Source organism: Hirundo rustica, chromosome 1 (assembly GCF_015227805.2).
Source record: "Hirundo rustica isolate bHirRus1 chromosome 1, bHirRus1.pri.v3, whole genome shotgun sequence".
Taxonomy (NCBI): Eukaryota; Metazoa; Chordata; class Aves; order Passeriformes; family Hirundinidae; genus Hirundo; species Hirundo rustica.
In genome coordinates, this window is record NC_053450.1 from 121,935,061 (window position 1) to 121,954,057 (window position 18,997).

Sequence of the window (18,997 nt, forward strand, 5' to 3'; positions counted from 1 at the left end):
CTGGGTTCTCATAGAAACCCACAGAATTCAACCCTCAATCAATTACCAAATCTAAAAAATTATTTCCATATAATTTTTGTCAAAATGCCAGGAGCAAGATGAATGTTTCTCATCCTTCTTCTTTATTTGTCACTTCCAGGTGTACTTGGTAATGATGTGTATGACCTTAGGGAGGGGAGAAATATGTGAACGCTGGAAATGAGGCAGTTTGACTGAATACCTAGAAATTCCGCAGGCAGGGCTGGGTCCACTCATTTTCCTCCACTCTCTCCAGTCTGGCAGCATAGGGAATGACAAACTCTTTTCCCCCCACAGGCAGCCCAGCACCAGCTGACCTCCAGGGAGTCACAGCCATGCCGGCAGAGGGGTTTTGCTGGCGTGGGGAGGCAATACAGCTATGCTGGCCAGAGGAGTCCTTTCCATGTGCTCCTGCTGTGTCCTGGTTGGGAGGCTCTTCCTGTGTAACCGTGCTGGTCGCACTGGTGTGGAGAGCGCCGAGCGTGGTCGGGGCCAACCAGAGTGATTAAAGAGACCATTGCGCTGGTGTGGGCTTTTGGGGGCAGTGCTGCAGGTCATGAAAGTGGTTTGATCGTTGTTTCGGTATAGAATAGTATCCTTAGATCATGAATTAAGTTTTCTTCTAATTGATTTTGGGGACCTTCTGTGATCTGGGTGAATGCCTTTCTGCACTACACGAGTTTTTAAATCTCTCAGCCAACAGAGACATCGTGGTGTGGTGAGGAATAAGAATGCTCACTTAATTACTGTAATGGGATAATTTTAGAGATTACTAATGATATATGTTATGTCCTGTGTGCTTGACTGTTAAGTGCAAATGGACCTTTTATTTGCTCTCCAGTGGCATATCATGAGGTTATTTGACTTGAATTAAATGTTGTTAAGTTCTGTGAAAATGGCATTCTAATTTTTCTCTATGTCAAGCTTCATTAAGTGTATTTGCACTTAGAAATTGCAAGCAAGATGTTAGCATTTCAAATGCTTAAAACTGAATATTTAAAAAGTAAAATTAAATAGCAGCAGTTTTTTTCCTTCTCTAAGGGACCTTTCCAACACTGCTTATTTCCTGTTGATTTGATTCATGGATATTTCGCCTATCAAATAAATGCATTAATGATTGCATTTGGTTGCAGCAATAATTGTGTGTTTCAAATAAAAACTAATTAGCATAGTAAGTGGAAAAGCATCATGGCACATGAAGTGTGCTTGCAGTTCATTACATCTGAAAAATCACAAAGACGTCTTTTTGGCATTTGTTGCTTTTCAGCCAGTTACCAGCAATTATGTTTTGTTTGAATAGAAATTAAGTAGCTGATTTACAGCATTACTCTTTTTATGCTGAGGCATGAGCTGCTGAGATTGAGGGTGTCTTTAGTCACGGTGCACAATAATATTTTCTGAAAGAATTAGGGTTATACCCTCGTCCACAGCTCTCTGTCTTGTAGTTGCTGCTGGAGATTTGTTTGGGTTTTCGGAAGAGAAGGTTGTCGCAGATAACTTAAATATTGGTTGATTGGGTGCCGTTCTTTCTGCCAGATGCAACTGCAGACTGTGGGTGCCAGCCTGTTCAGGTGTGCCAGAGGTCTGAGAGGGCCCTTGTGGGCTGGGCTGTATCTCCAGTCAGCACCGCTCCAAAAGGGACCAGGAAAGCCCACAGCTAGATTGCTTTATGCTACTCAGCCTCAGTTAATGCGAATTGCTTTAGGGACAGACAATTGGAAAGTTCTCTTAATTTCTGGTAAGGGAAGACTCTTCATAAGGGAGTAGTTTATCTGTAATAGGGATTTCAAGATAACAAAGTAATACATGTTCAAATAAGCAGATAAAAGCATGACTAAGTTGATCAAGTGTTTGGTTTGAGAACTTCAGTTCTTATTTGTGTGTTATTTGTATATAATATATGGTACTGGAAAGTTATGCACACTCTCATTTTTCACTTTAATTGCCTGTTTGAAGACAGCGTGACAGATCCAAAGGTTGCTTTCAGCAACTGAGGAGCACTGTGGTCACTTACTATTGTGCAATAATTAACTTAATTGCAGAAATTAGAACATTTTAAAATTATTCAGGATCCTTGACTGGACTCCACACATTCTTTCTCTTTTCTATTGTTCATATCTGAAATAACTTTTTCTGCATACGGTTATATCACAATTTTTATTTTTTTTTTCAATGAAAGATGTTTTTCAGGTTTGCAAGTAATTCTGTTTGTTTACTTGGCTGTTTGGTTTTTAAATTAAAAAAGGAAAATGTCAACTGATCATCTCAGTTGTGTTGCTAAAATATTTCTCGTAACTGTGCATTAAATTAATGCACGTGAAGCTGGAATCGGAAACCTGTTTGTCTGGACAAGATAAGGGGTGGCCATTATTTTTAAAAGTACACAGTCTGAATTAAATAGTGGCAGCTTGCAAGGATGAAACAGGATTGCTCCCAAGTAATGTTATATAAAAAGTTCTATTCTGCTCTAAGTTCAAAGCACGGACTTGTTTCTGTGTGGGTCATCTGAAATATCATGTATTATTTTATGACCCACCAAGATACCATTTTCTCATATGACAAAACTCTGAGTTCTTGTGTCTCGCAGGGGTTGTGTTACAAAATGGAATATCATTTGTGTTAGTTTGAGTTAGTGAATAGATGCTATTGGTTGTGGTGTTCTCAGAGGTTTTTGTGCTTTAGTTTTCGACAATTTTCTACTTTTGAACTTGTCTGACGCTTTTTTATGCTCCCACTTGCAGTGAGGTGCTCTGATTACATCGTGGAGGTTCTGCATTCATTCAGACTCAGTGAGGGTAACATTCTGGGAATGCTGTCCCTGGGATCATGGTGTCTTTCCAATGAAGAGGCAGTTTTAACAAATTACCATTTTCCTTGGGAACTCCACAAGGACTGCCTCTCTTCCTTGGGAGGTGCACCAACGTGAAGGGGCCAGTGTGTGCTAATCCAGGCTGTTAAATCTGCAGCTGCTGCTTTGCCTTCCAGCTGCCTGTGTGTGCATTCCCAATTTATACTTGTGTTGGGTTTTTTTCACTGAGGTAGCCTCCATTTAAATAAACCTTCTGTTTGACATTTCCTTTTGCTAACCACATGCTACGCATGTCTTCGTGCGCAATATGTAATTTGCAGTTATTAAGATTAATGATAACCTTTTTGTGCTTGAAGGCTTTAGGAGAAGTCCACAGTAGTTCAGCTTTTGGGCTGTGATTTCTGATGCTTTGCCTTGTCTTCGGACTGTGTTGTTCTCCTGCTGTAACGCAGCAATTGCAATAGCTCAGTTGCTGTGTGGGAATTCCACAGGCCTGCTTTGAGCACCAGCAGAGAGCCAACCCAACGGAGCTGTACCCCAGCAGGCTAAAAATCCTGCAGTTTCATGGCCTTCTTGTAATACTTATGTCACCTGTGTCTTTAAGGAATTCTTTTTTCATGGCTTCATGCACTTAAGTACGATTTGATGGGGGAAATAAACTGTTAGCAGCTGACTGAGAAATTTTTGCAACTCTGGGATAGACCAAGCAGGCAGAATTTTGTCTTGAAACGCATTCTGGAGCCTCTAGCGTTCACCAAAACTGTGAAAGTTGACATAACTACAGTGTTTTCTTGCTTGTACTTGTCTGAATGTACCTTTCTTAGTCATCTTTTTAGAGAGCTAAGTTGTCTATAAGAGATTATTGTGAAAACATGAAAGTTTGGTATCTGATCTGTTTCACACATTTTGATAAGTCCATCTCTGTGGCATTTAACACCTTGATCTTGAAAAGGACCTAAATTTGTGCTTAAATAGTAAAGGTGTTCTTGAATTCTAGATCTAAAACTCTTGCAGAATCATATTTATCCTCCAGCATTCTGTCTTTGAAGCGAAGAGTATAATCTCCTTTTTGAAGAGGAGGACTTTTTTTTTTTCCTATTAAAGATGTAATTAAGGGACAGTGTTTTAATATGTCTGTGATTTTTTTCTTATTATTATTTATAAGAAGACACGAATAACGCTGCATTTGGAATTGATATTGTGATACATAATGGTTTCCTTGTAATGGAGGTTTTTGATGGGGAGCAGTTTCCAGTAACATCGAATTTATCTATTTCTGGCTTTTTAAGCTACATCCACATAGGAACAATTGCAGACTTTTGAGGAAGCCAACAGAAATATTTGCCTTGGCATCATTAGGGAAGCGAGCTAGTTTCAAGGGAAGTGTAGGTTTTAATTAACTAGCTGAGCTGACTTGTATCAGCCAGTTTCAAGGCCAAGTGAAATACAGGACAGGCACTCTGCAAACCTGCTGGTGGGCGAGCGGAACGTGCGTATGGATGTTCTGGCAAAGTCAGGTTTGAGTCTGGGGAACCTCTCTGTTGGCGATTTACCCCAGTGTGATCTTGCACAAAATAGATGAGATTATCATGAACATCTCCAAGTGACTTGGGAGAGACTTGTAAGTCTTTGGTCCTTGCAAATATGTGCTTTTATAAATCCTTTTAAAATCCTTTGCAGGGCCATTATTTTCATTATACTAAAGGTGTTTTGTTACTCTTTTAGAGATCAAACTGAAATGGAAATAAGACCCTTGGGTTGGCAAGGGGAGTTTTGCATTTCTGCTTTCGTACGAACTATTTGGTATAAAATTGATATGACTTACAAAAGATGTATTTTTTCAAACCTAAGTCTTTTTCAGATATAGACATCTCTAAACTCTTTCCTCCAAAAAGTAGTATCTGCAACATCAGTGAATTGTCTTGTACTTCTCACCTCTACCAGAGTCTCACTGGAGCTCACTGAGAGACCTTGCTTGTTAGGCTGAAATTTGTTCCCTAATAATCGCCCCCACACTCAATTAGCATAGCAGCCGCTGTGACAAAGATGGATAAAAGGATGATTATCAGCCATAAAGAAGCTACTCAGGTTGCTGGTCTTTGAAATCTGTTGTAGGATTGCATCTACCAAAAATGTTTGACAATCCAGTCACTGCATTTGTAAGTGAGCAGGGGTTCATGTCTCATTCAATCTTGACCTCAACCTCTCCTTTTTAAAATGGTGGCAAGATGGGGTAAAAACAGGACTGCCCAGTTCATATTCAAGATGTTGAAGAGCAGGTGGTAATTTTTAACACCTTTAGGTAATTATTTTTCTTCTGAGACTACCTTTACCACTTTGCTAGTGGTAGTGACCTTCCCTGGTACTGGTAAGAAGAAAGGTTGTTGTTATAAAATAATGCCATGGGAATATGTTAGCATTTTGTAAGGTGAAAAGTGATCTTTCACAGTGATTTAAAACCAGGGCTCTTATCAAAGTGAATTTGCTTCTGATGACTTTCTTCTAGGGTAAAAACTTATTGCTGTATTATATACAATGAAGATGTGGTGTGTATTTTTGTGCAGAAGTATAAATGTAGAACCAAGTTATATAATTGAAAACTGTGCTTATACAGGGTGTGAGTGCCTTTATTATTTGCTCTCTTTAAAACACTTTGCCAGGTTAGGATTTTGCAGTGCTTTCAGGCTGCAAATTCTTTCTGTGTAGCAAGGTGATTTAGTAATCGCAGCATGCTTCAGTAGTCAGTGATTTATTTCATTAGAACATACTCCACAGAATTTGCCTGGCTTTATGTGAACAGTTCAAAGATGGCTCAATGCAATTTATGGTCTCTCAGCCTTAATTATACGCTCATACTACTTGTCTAGCTGTCCAGTATGAAACAGGTTGTGAATGTGAGAAATTGGAAGGGTCTAATCCTGCAGATGACTGAATGATTCTGTCTCGCTTATGAATGTTAGCATCCACACTTCAGTCTTTTAAACAGAGAGATGCTGGGATGCAGAACGAAATTCTGTATTAGTTTGTAGAAGATAAAAATTTTATTTTAATAACATTTCATTTTAAAAAAGAGAAAAAATCTAGCACCATAGCAAATGAGGAGGACATAGCTAAAAAAAACACTCGCAGCATTACAGAAAGTAATTCTTCCCACTGTGGAATGAAATCAGTGGTACATAATGTTTATAAGAAGAGACACATAATGAAGGAAGCTAATGTACAGTGGGTGGCAATTTGTTCTACTGGATTTAAAGTGTTACTGCGAAACCAGTGAAGTAGTGAGTCTTGGATAACCCTTGTTAATTCAAGAAGTGAGGGTAACTAGTTAAAGTATTGTTAATCAACCGGTCCCCTCAAGTTCTGAAGTAATTTTGTTGTGTGCTGAATATTTTTCTTACAAGAAACATAACTCAGATCAGCCCTAAGTTATATTGCTTAAATATTTTCAAGAAGAAATTTGTCATCTGTGAGCATTTAATCCATTATAGTCATCTGTTTGGAAACTATTTAGGCTACTTTTGGCTGACTTTGACCAGTCTATGTGAGTTTGAAGAAACATTGACTAAACAGGTAACATTATACAGGGTCATTTTTATGTGACTGACAAGAGATTTTTGTCTCCCCTCGTTTGTTTGCTCCTCGTTCCTGAGTCAGATTAAGTGAGAGCGTTGGCTGATGTGTAACATCCTGGTCAGTGGGGCAGCATGTGTTCAGAGACATGCTTTGGGCAACGTGTGGTGTTAAAAAACATTGTTAGTGTCTGTATGATTGTGCTTAGGCATGAGAAAAGCAGAGTGCTGAAAGTCCAGGCTTGAAGGTTTGGCATCAGGGAATATTGCTGCTTAATCTCACTGTAGCTGTACGTGCTCTTCCTTAAAAAAGAAAGAAAATAAGTGCGAATTACTGTGGGTTTTGGTATCAAGTCTGAGATGGTTGTGGTTGTTTTGTAGTTGTTAACAATGTATATTCACTCTGCTCAAAAGAGTGCTAACTAACATCAGGAATGTAAATTGGAAGTTTGTTAAATTGGAAGTAAAATACAAAAACGGGGGTGGAGGGATCAGGCAGGGCAGAAGGGAAGAGGGCAGTCCCAGGAATGAATTGCATCTATGTGCAGTCCTGTGGTACAAGAGTGAACAAGTGGTTATAGACATGTCCGTGAAAGTTTTAACTTGTTCTTACGTTGGGACATTTTGAGAGAGGAGCATAACAGTGAAAGCAGTAGAGAGTGATGGAGGGCAGGATATATAGGAAAAATTTGAGTTAGGAAGGGCACTGTCTGAAGCTGGGCAGAGGAAGAGGGAATGGAGGCAGAAAGGAATGGACTGGTGACATTTTTTAGACAGTGAGAAAAAAGCTGGCAGTGGTGGGCCAAATGTGCATATGCCTGGATAGCACAACTGTGCAGGTTTTAGGTGGATGCAGGGGGGCTGCCAGTGTGGTCTTCATGTCCCTCAACTGGGGAAGGAGTGTGCCAGGGCCCCATGGCTGCTGCCACCTGTGGCACAGCTGGTCTGGTTTCTTCTCTTTGGTTCTGGGGCCTTGCCATGGCCCCAGAACAAGTTTCTGTGTTTTTGGGTTTTTTTTAATATTATAGCTGAGGAAGAGAAATAATACTCAGCAGCGTTATGTGTAGTTCCTGCTGCAGTGCAGAAGTGATTGCAGTGTTCTCATGAATGGCAACCCAGAACTTGGTTGCAAGAGGAATAAAAATGTGTCAAGCATTCTAAGTGCTAAATTCATACAAGATTTTTTTATTTTTTTTTTTCTTTTTGCCATGGCTTGGATTATTTTGTAGAATTGGTATATACACCATGATTGACTTTAAAAACATGTGAAGTCTGATACATGGAGAGGGAAGGGATAGATAGAATCTGCATTGTGTTCATCGTGTGACAGGCAGCACCAACTGAGAGACAGGAGTCTGCTTTCTCCAGGTGCCAGCAGGCAAATTGTTCTCTGCTTTGATAACACTCGCCTACAAAAGTTATGGGGCTTTTGGGTTTTGTCTTTGTATTTTCATCTTCAACTGGTGTTATGGGGAGCTGCTGGCAAGCTGTGGGAAGGGTGGTGGACTCTCCATTAGAGCCTTTCCTTGTCCTCTCCCACAGATAATGTACAGCACTCTGATGTAAACCAGCCCCAATTTTGTCTCCTTCAGTCACAGAAACTGTTGTTTATAGGTGGAGGTTAATCCCATTTAAGAACTGGATTAGCAAAGACGTAGTCATTTAACCACAGATGCCTGAATTTGGGTTGCAGCAGTTCTCAGATAATCCTGGCTGGGATTAATGCCCTGCAGACATTCTGCATCAAGACAGTTTCATGGCAGGCCATGCACCACCTGGGTGTAAATCTAAGAGAGCTCACCATGCCAGTAGTCGTATTTAGCTTGGCCTGCTAAATGATGGTGGGTTTTGTAGAAACAAAGGCAAGTAAAAGACCTTTGTATGCTGGATGAACCTGATGTCCTTAGAGAAGTGAATTAGACAGCATGGGAGATCACTGATGCTTTGCTGTCTTTGGTTAGCTGCATATGGAGCGTGATGTGCTGGCAATTGCTGCAGAATTTCCCCAGGAACCAGCAAGATCTGTTCCTCTTAAGAACAACAGGCTTGGGTTTGCTGATTGGATTGGCACTTGTACTTTTATCCCTCTTCACTGAACTTTCTTAGTTATTTATCTCTTCAGGGTTATATTAATAAAGGCATGTTAGGAGGTCCTGCAGCTTAAACTGTGCAGGAGCAAGTGTAAGGAGAAAGATTAGGATCAGTCTAAGCTTTGAGAGACAGACAGGGGATTCCCTTATCCTTGAATAAAGACATTTTCTGCTTCAACAGTGGCAAGACAAACGCACCAACCCTCAAGCACCATCCCTATTCAGTTCAGTTCAAAATCTTCCATAAGGCACGGCAGCAGAGGCAGATTTCAGAATAATGTACCATGGTTTAAACCCCACAAAAACCACCAAAAGCGACTGATCAAGTCAAACGAATGTTCTTACCAAGATAATGAGTTTTTAAACATTAACAATGCTTAAAAGCTGTAGGAGGAAGCAAGAACAATCCAAAATACGGGATTTGCTTGGAGCGCCCCATGCCCACCCCCCCTCACCAAACACAAAGTAGATGGTTCTCAGAAATAAAAGATGGATAGCAGCAGTGCTGTGGGGAGCCATTTGGTAATGGCAGGTTTTATTCTTGATAGTTAAAATGCAGGAATTACACACAGAATTGCTTTTCAAGTAATGCATAGAACATGTTGTTAATGACTGTGTAGTAATCTGCAGAGGCAAGATGCATGCTTTCCGTTGGGAATTTTTGAAGACTATTTCTGCCCAGCTCCTAAAGGTGCCTATCAACTATGCAGGCAAAGTTGTATTTGAAACTTCAATATAACCCTGCATTTTGGTATAAGAAAGCTATCTAAACTATGGACGTACTCTCTTGGCTTTGGTTTCAGAAATTCAAACCAAAACTCCTTTGTTAGATAAAAGCACAACTTAACTGCAAAGGACAATAGAAACAGTGATTGAAGCCATATTTTTTCATTTGACTGAGAAAGTTAGCACTCGGGGGAATTTGGGTGTGTTTGCTTCAGGGCTTTTGGTGGGCAGTGCTCTGCTTGGCAAGCATTTTGCTTCAAGAGGATTTTTCTCTGACTTTTCTGATTCAGAGCTTCAGAAAATAAGCTGTAGAGAAGGGAAAGAACAAAACTCAGAGATGCAGAAGAAAAGCCTCAAGGCCCAAGAGAAGAGATCTTATCACTTTTGGAACATCTTAAAATGTTAAAATAGCTACATTTTAAAAAAAAAAAAGGCGAACTTGAGACATTGAACATTATAAATCATGGAAAGCAGTGAAAACTAATATTTATGAGGGGGATTGTGAAAGCTTGTGTGACAGTTGGAAATTACATCACTGTTGATGTTTCAAATTCTTGTGTAAAGTAATGCAATACTGTGTTTATGAATGAGTGAGCAAGTGATTGAGCTGCGCTAAGTGTACTCGGTGGATGAATCGCGTTGAGCTATTTTGTATCTCACTTAGGTTACTTTGCAGCATTCAGTCTCCTAATTTCAGTGTAAATGCAGAAAGCTCAGTTCTGTCTATGTATTTTTTTTGTTCCAGACACAGACCCACGTGTATTAGAGAAACAAGAACTTCAGCAGCCAACCTATGTTGCTCTAAGTTATATTAACAGGTAAGTGTGGTTATTTTTCAGGTATAACTGATCTTGGTTTGTACAGTTCTACCAAAATGGCATGCTTATGGATGCACTCTGTTTTACATCATGGGATATGACACTGTCATAACACCTGTTTCGGAAAAACAATTGAATTAAATTTAACTAAATTTTTAATCACTTTTACACAGGGCACAAGCAGACCTTTAGCTGCACTGCTCAAATACTTAGGAATGAGGTTGTAGCTTTTTGTTTTAGCTAAATCTCATGCCAAACAAGATAATTTTTCTTGGCATATTTTTAGTTTTCTAGTTTATTGTACTTCACACAAGTGAGTAGAAAAAGATTTCACTTTTGGTTGAAAAAAGTTCTGTTTGATAATAGTTCAATATATAAGAGGATTTTTTTACAGAACTTCAAAAGTTTTTCAACCACAATATATATCTTTAAAAATCTTGCTTACCAGGCCTGTGTAACCTAAAACTTGAAAGCAATTAAGAAATTAAACCTTTTTTAAAGTACTTTTCTAAGTAATAGAGCCTCAGCTTTTCAGTTATTGATTGATGGTGGTACTGAAATGTCCGGGATACTATAGCATGGATTATTGCTTTTTATACATAGAAGACCAGTTTGCTTTTTTATTTTTGTTGTCTAGAGGATGAGATAGAAACTCATAACCCTGTAAGCCTGGAGGATTACCCAAGAGTTAGTTCGCCATAGACTGAGTTGATTCAAACTCTCGAGTCACGCAAAATTTTTCTTTTTAATTCTACTTCATTTTAAAAACATGAAAAATCAAAACAAAAGAAAAAACCAACAAGCGTTTAAAAACACAGAATCCACTGTTTGACTTTCTATACTGTGCTGTAGCAGAAGAGTGTCAGTGGGTGTGTGGGGGAAGAATCCTTTGAGGTGGAAGTAAGAAGTGGTGTTCACTTGGTGAAATGACTACATTTTCTCCACTACATGATACTATGATGATTAAGAATAGCCAGTATTGACATGATTTCCTGCTTGGCAAGTAACTCTTGTCCTTCCTGGAGACAGTCCGACTCTTAAAACATGTTTTGAAATTAGCCATGGCCGTTTTTAACACTTAGCTCCGCTGATGTCATTTAATGTATAATTTCTTTTTTTCCAATATGTAGGCTTGGTATGCTTTTGTGCATGTTGGTGTGTTCCCCTCTTTCCATCATATACTTGGGTGTTTTCTCTTTTTGCTTCTGTGGTTATTTTATTTAATGTGAGAGAGGGGAAAGGTTTTGGTTTTTTTTTTTTTTTTTTAATTAGAGAAAAGCTGCTCTAAAACCACATACTTGACCGTGGGACTTGGTTTAAGGCAATGGGACTTGATCGTCAGTTTGGAATCAGACTACTTTTAAAATAGTTTGAAAGTGATACCTCATCTAGATTTCATTATTCTGGTACTCTTTAAACAGAGTTCTGTGTGACTGAGACAGTTTTAGTTGCTGCATATCTTGTCCAAACTTTCTTACTTGTCATTTCTGAAAAATAATTCTGGAGAACTGAACTGGTTTTTTTGTATAGTGAAACTGAATCTGAATTGACTTGTGCTTGAACCAGCTGCTCTTTAGTTGCTCTTTTAATTGTATTTTAATTTTTTTCCAAAGTGCTAGTATCTTTCATTGAACCACCTGCTCTGTGCAACTCAAGCTCTTGAGGGAGCAGCAATATCCATTACAGTACAAGACATGCCTTTCTATTTCCCACTACATATGCCAGAGCTGAGTTCTGCTTTGTTGTCCCAGGCTATGAACTCAGATTTTGTAGCCTAATACATGTCATAAACATGTTGCATACTGTTAGATATCAAACACCAGATACTGCTGCACTTTTTTTTAAACCCATGCTTTTATGGCTTCCAAGTGGAACTGAACTTAGCTCAGTTCCTGCTGTGAGTTACAGACCTTAAAACAATCTTCCTCTGCAAGTTTGTATATTCAATATGTTCTGTGTGGGCCATACGGTCTCATGGAGCCTGGGAAAATAGGGACGTCTGATTCTCAGGGACTGCCAGAATTGTATGATAAGATGGACACTAAATATATGTTGTGGTAGAAAGATTAAATGGGTGTGCTTTATGCTCTACCCATTGCCCCATTGTATGGTGGCTATTATGAGCTAGAACAAAACATAAATCTGGGTTGTCTGGCTTGATAGCTGGGAGGATAAAGTATCAGTAAAAGAGATAGCAGAGAAGGAAGGGTACTGGAGTCTCTGTTTACAACTTAAAACATACTCTTATTTCCACTTCCCTTCTATCCCTGGTTATTTTCTCAGGCATATTATTATGGCAATACTCTTTGAGCTCTGAAATACTGAGACAGCCCTCAGATTGTGGATGTCTAAATATGTAAGGCTCCTTCTCTTTCTCTGCTGGAGATTTACTGCCATTACAGCTTTCAATAACTACACACAGATGCTGCTTCCATAGTGTGTGATCCTCATGTAGACAGATAACATTCCTTTTAAAACTGGTGGACAAAATATAAATTATGGGTCATAATGGTTTGTTACTGCTACATCAAACACTTCCATCAGACACTGACTGAATTGCCACAAATCCCTTTCTCAGACAAAGTTTAGTGTGGCCTTAGTGCAGTCCCCAGTATTGATGGCTATTCCTTGCTTTCTTCTTGGTTTCTTAGAAGTCAGAATTGGAACCAATAAAAAACACACTACAGTCAAAGCAGATGCAGTTAATCTGTTTCCGTCCTATAAATACAAGAGAGGTTTGTCTGCAAGGAGTTCAATGGTGCTACTACAGAATGGAGTACTGGCTGTGATCTGTCAGGAGTAGTTGCAAATGAGCACTTGGGCCAACATCCTCCAGAGGTATTTCTAGAGGTATTTCCTTTGTAGATGGGTCAAGGCACCATTATATTTTGTATTGCATTGAAATGCAGAAGTTAGCCACATGATTAGTATTGCTTATACTGCTACTTAAATGCGGGTTTTATAACTTTAAGTTAATAAATATGACTATGAATTTTGCTTGGTGCTTATTGGAATATGCATAGCGTTGTTTGTGTCCCTGAGTGTGTTAGTCTGGGTTTTTAGAGGTGATGGCTCTTGAGGCTACTGTATTACCTGGCATTGCAGCATGCAGCCAAAGCTTTTAGACTGTTGCAGTCTAATGGAGAGAGACTTCTCAGGGTTCTCATATTTGAAAGTTTGTTTAATGGGGATACTGCTGGTTACCTGTTAATGAGGAAAGAAGCCCTTGTGGAAATGTTTGGGCTTTTCAGAAAACAGCAGAACAAACATACCAATATTACCAGCACAAATGAGAAGACAACTGAGGCATACAAATAATTCCTTAGTCTGAAAAGGTAATATTAAAAAAAATGAAAAATATTTTACAATTACATTTTAATGGGGGTATTTCAACTTTGAGATTGTAAGTGCCAGAAATAGAAAAAAAGCGTAAGTTATTGGAGTCAATTCCTTTCACCTTGAATATGAAGGATGGGAAGTACCATAGTAACTTGAATTATTAGAAGCATATACCATAAAAAAAAGAAAAATTCTGAATGTAATACAGTTTCCATGAAATACATTTTTCTTAGATACAGTAATTGCTTTGCTTAAAAATGTTTCATCCTGATGGGGAAAAAGGGAAACTAGTATGCACCTACAACTGAAACTAAGCAGTCATAATTATATACTGTTTCTACTGCACATTGCATAATGGCAGTATTAGGGAATTTTTGAAAATAAAGACTGTTGTAATCTTAAAATCTTTTAAAATCTACCAAAATACTTTAATTATGTTAACCCCAGGTTCTTTTTAATAGTGTTTTTCTCTTCATAATTGAGGTCATAGAATAAGGGTTATATTTTAAACATGGATCCTGTAAGCAATTACAGCACACTGGTGTGAACGTTTTCGGTGTTGCCTCTGGGTAGTCTGTTGAATGAGGCTGTTGAATGTCTGTAAAATTCATTCTTGTGCACAACTGGGAGGACAATTGAAACCTGTGATCAAAATTGGGTGGCATTCTTCGACAAAGAGCCCAAGATTCTCCTTACACATCTCTGAACCAATCTAACATTTTTACTCCTCCCTCCAGATTTTATTTTTACCTAGCAAGATTTTGCCTCACTGTTAACATTACAAATTCCTATAGGCTTCAGGCATCTCATCTCCCCCCACTTCCTTTTCATTTAAACTGTCATTGACTTCTCAGGGAAAAAAATTCTTACTCTGCCTCCTTTCTTTATACCATGAGAAGTAAAATCAATCATTTCTGTGAGCATATGTGTTTGTGACAGAAATTAATTGCATGTAAAGTTCTGGCCACTGCAAATTGTCCCTTTGTCTTGTCCAGCTCACTAATTCTGGTTCTATAGCTATTACCTGTTTTTCCTGGGGTAAAGCAAACAGCCAACACCATAAGATTGAAAGATCATTTCAAAGTTATTTCAAAAAGTGGCAAATTTTTAGGTAGTGATATGTTTAATATGCACTGTGTTACTAATGCAATAACAAGGAATTTTTATTTTTTTTTTAATTTGAGGCAATGTCCTTTGAGTACATCTGTGGGGTTTTGTTGCCTGAAATCTGAAGAAAAGCTTTTGCAACCAATATTGAAGTGGTAATATAAAACCAGTTATTTAGTTAAAGCTTTCAGGTGCACAAAACATAGAAATGCACACACATGGTAGAGGATTTCTATGATTTTTATGTGGTTAATTAATTAGTACATCTAGCAGGTACATCCAATAATGGACCAGTTGCCCCAGCAACCCACGCTTGGGTCTGCCCCTTGGAGTTGCTCCAGGAGGTTCTTTGCCCTATATCTTGTTATGTCTCTCAGGCACTGGTATAAAACAAAATGTCCATGTTAGAAATTCTCTTCTTGAGAGTAAGACTAAATGGAATTTCAAGAATGTGTTAGAAAGAGTCAGCTGTTGTTCTAAAGTGCGTGAAAGTGCTAAAAACTATACGACTATATATTAAAAACCTACAAAGCTACAAATATATGAAAAAAACCTAAAAATCGTTAGGCATCAGTTTCTTAACAGAGCATCCAAAACACGTGATATTGCAACATGCTGCACTTTTCCTGTGGTTCAGCCCTGAGAGATTTTCCTTGGGTGAGCTATGAGCAGTAGTTGCACAAGAAGCCAGTGGAAGACTTTAGCCTCTCAGATGTCATACCCCATGGGTGGATGTGCCATCACAGTGCTCTATCAGCAGCAGTGAAAATCTTGTTGCTTCCTTTGTTTTTTTCTATGAGCACAAGCCTTAAGCTTTTTGAGTAATTTGTGGGAGGCAATTCAGTTTTCTCCCCTTTGACTCCCTAAGAGCATTTTAATCCTAAGACTATTGATTAGCTTGGGGTAGGACGTAGCTTCTCTTCCTGGCATTTCTCCTCCTTGCCTTCTGATGTCCGTGTACTGCCACTGTAAAGGCTGTCAGGGCACAGTTTGGAACAAAAGTCATAAGGCTGGAGAGAAGAATGTTTGTTTCTCCTCTCTTGCCTTCAAAATAAATTCTTCTGCAGAAGGCATATGCAAAGTGAAACATTTCTGAAACGGTGAGCATCTTTCTCTAAAAGAGCTATTCCCTGCATCATTCACCTGATAAGCAGTAGATCAAGCTTCGAGTCTTTCTAATTAATTCTAGAATGGTTTTTCCACTTTGAAGTTGTATCACTGATGGTACGTAATCGATTGAGACATGCTACCAATAAATATATAAAACCCCTTAAAATTGATTTTTAATCTCAAAATAGTTAATTTGATTTTTGAATGAATAAAAAGCAATTTTTTTTTAAAAAAGGTATAACTAAGAACTTTCCTAACTTTTTTTGGTATAGCATATGCCATCTTAAATCTCATGCCGTGATGTAGAAACAGAAGGGCAGGCACAAGGGAGACTCTTCCATGTCAAGAATTCTATCGTAGATGAGTTTTTCTGGCTGGGAACATATGAGCCTGTGAATCTGTTAAAGCATTGCTCTATCACCTGTTGAGACTTGCTACATTTTATGGTGCCTAATTCTTCCTCTTTGTCTTAAAATTTAACTTTTCTTTCCCATAACATGATACTGTCTCATTTGAATTGAGTATCACAACTTTGTAGAAGTGCAGTGATTCCCCTGAATTCTTGCTTCTCATCACATTGAAGGTGCATGCCAATGCTTCCAGTAGCTGCTGGATTGAATGCATGTGACAGGATACAGAAAGAAAGGCATCAAAGTAACATGTCAATTGCCAGATAATATTTTTCCGTGTAAGCCTATTTTTAAGTTAACAGTGACCAAGTAGATCATATGGTTTTATTCATGTAGCCATATCTTTATGCTCTGCTATTTGACTTGTTCTGGAGATGGAACAAGACAAACTTCAGATGATAATTCAAACAAGATGTGCAGAAATGAATGATAGTTAGGGTAAGGGGAATGCCTTTTGGTTTGGAAGGATTTATGCAGATGGCTTTGTTTTCTCTTTCTCTCTTTACCAGTTTCAAGCTAAGCAATGCTGAAGATTTATATGATGTACAGCTCTTCTATTTCATGTCAGTAATAAAGATCAAAAAGCAGATTGGCACTTTAAGGAAAAGCCTTAATGCCATGCCTTGAAATAAAAATTTCATGGTAAATTTAAATGTAGGACCTTGAAAGAATGTGTCTTAGATGTGGGGTTGATTTTTTTTTGTTTTAATTGAGAGGGAATTAGCTTTCTTATGGTAATTTTTCTGTGAAAGACTCGGGATTTTTCCTTCCCTTTTCTTTTCCACCCCATGAATCTCAGGTGAAAGAAGCATTGCCAAGTCAGCATCATTTCTTGCAAGTGAATGTGTGCACACCTCTGTGTAGTTCAATTACAAGCACCAGAGCTGTCAGTAAAAGTCCTCAAGATTTTCAGGATTCTTGTCTCCATTGGTATTTCTTCATCTTTTGTCAACGTGGCCTGCCAAAATTGATGAAGAAACCATCTTGTGTTCCTGGCGCTGTTTTTGTCTTGGCCTGTTCTGTTTCAATTCTCAGCTTTCTGCGTAGGTCTCTTGCACAAGTCACTGCATTTAGGGAAGGGGAAGGAGAAATACTTTATTGTCTCTTGCTTTAAAAAGGAGGGCATTTCATTTCTGTGATGTTTAAATTTGATCTTAAGCAGTAGTAAGGTTCTCAGAACGGCTATGTGTTGGCTGCACAAAAAACCTCCATATTCACATATTTTACTGTCAGCTATGTGGGCTAATGAGGCTCTCAGTATCTATTTCTCTGTGTAGGACCACAATAAGGTCCTAATTCTTACTGGAGTAATGACATATGTTCATTCTTTATATTGCAGTTACTTAATATATTTGCAGAGCTATTTGGAAAACACAGTTATGTGCCCAGTTTCAGATCCTCTGCAGAAATAAGAACTTGTAGAAACTATTATGCTTTGATTTACAAGTGAAGGATGAGCAAAAATTTTGCAATTGTGATTAGTTTTCTTTTCAAGTACAATCTGGGTTAAAATGGCTGAAAGGAGTGGCTGTTCTTCCTGTCTCTGCCATTTAGAAAAATGACTGACATATACAACTAGTTACCTCTTATCATGGTAAGTTTATTTTCTTTAAATCACCATTAACAATAGTGACAAAACATTACATGCACAGGAGAAAATAACAGACTGAGTAGATGACTTCTTAGGAAAGGTTCATGGTGTCCAGTGTTATGCTAAAAGTTTGTTGTGACAATCTTATCTACATGGGATATCTTGCAGATTGTCAAAGTTGCTGTCCCAGGAATGCCAAGGCAGCCCAGACCAGCTACTGGTAATTTTCATTGACTGTGGCCTGATTTTTTTATGAACCTAAAATTTAGTTATAACTGACCTTGTGTACAAAAGTAGTCGTGCTTCTTTGTCTAATTTCACTGTGTTTTTTTAAGTAATGATATTTCATTGTAAAGCTGCCTACTTAGACTTGTTGCAAAAAAGCACACATAGACAGAAAGACTTAAAATTAGATTTTCAAATAATTTTCAAAATAGTTCAAAATGCAAAATATTGAATTACTTTTTTTTTCCTGTGTTAGCTTTTAGTTATGTGAACACACTGTGTATTCTTAGATTGATTCCAGTAGTGAATATCCCACTAATTTATTAAAATGCAGCAAACTATATCCATAATTCCTAAGGTGTCTAATAGATGCCTGATGTTTTTCTTTCCCTTTGTTCTCATTTCTGCATGTAACACTTCCAGGTATGGGCTCTTGCACGTCATTTGCAAAGTCCTGCCAGTATTCAGTGAGAGATGGGGCCTATAAACATAAAGGTCACGTAGCAAATAGAGTCGCAGCACAAAGTTTGTATATTGCTGTAGGCGTTCAGAAGTAGGGCTGCAATTTGGAGGTTGCACACCAAGGCTGTCCACGTCATGCTTTAGGACAGCCCATAGCCTAGACTAGAGATTAAGTGCAGATGAGAGAATATACTTAGTGCTGGAGAACTTGGCGTGTGAGGAAAGAACATTGATGTCATCTTCCGCTACATGAAACCTACTCCAAAGTGTTAGTCTCAGCCTTAATTTTCATTAAATACGCTTGCGGTTAGGTTGACCTCTCAATTTGATTCTGAGCCAGAGAGAAAATTTTATATCCTGCAAGGATGCATTCCTTATCCCACCACTTCCCCCACAATGCTCCAGTGTCCCGAGAAATGGAGACCAGGTGGAGAGCTTGACAGAGTTGGTTTCTTCTCTTATTGAGGCCAAGGGTGCATTTAGCAGGCCAGCGAGGGAATTATGGAGTCCCCCAGCAAAGTGCTTTTGAAAGATGGTTCTCCTAGGTCTATGACTGGAATAGCACAGGTTGTAGCAGTATTTAAGCACCTTCAGTACAGGGCTGAAAGGAACCTGTGTTGTGCATTGGAAACCTGACTAGGCTTCATGCTAGAACAAAATGAAGGTTGAAACTGAAGCCATCTCAAAGTAGCTGGTGGATACGAAATGTAAGTGTGAAAGAGA

The 18,997-nt window shown here is 38.6% G+C and overlaps 1 protein-coding gene across 1 annotated transcript in view; it reads left to right on the forward strand.

The window, feature by feature from the left end:
• JAZF1 (JAZF zinc finger 1) overlaps nucleotides 1–18,997 on the forward strand; it is a 199,433-nt gene that overhangs the window by 103,569 nt on the left and 76,867 nt on the right. The window contains exon 2 of the mRNA XM_040086692.2: nucleotides 9,958–10,030. Within this exon, the coding sequence (XP_039942626.1) occupies nucleotides 9,958–10,030 (73 nt within the window). The remainder of the gene's footprint in view (nucleotides 1–9,957; nucleotides 10,031–18,997) is intronic.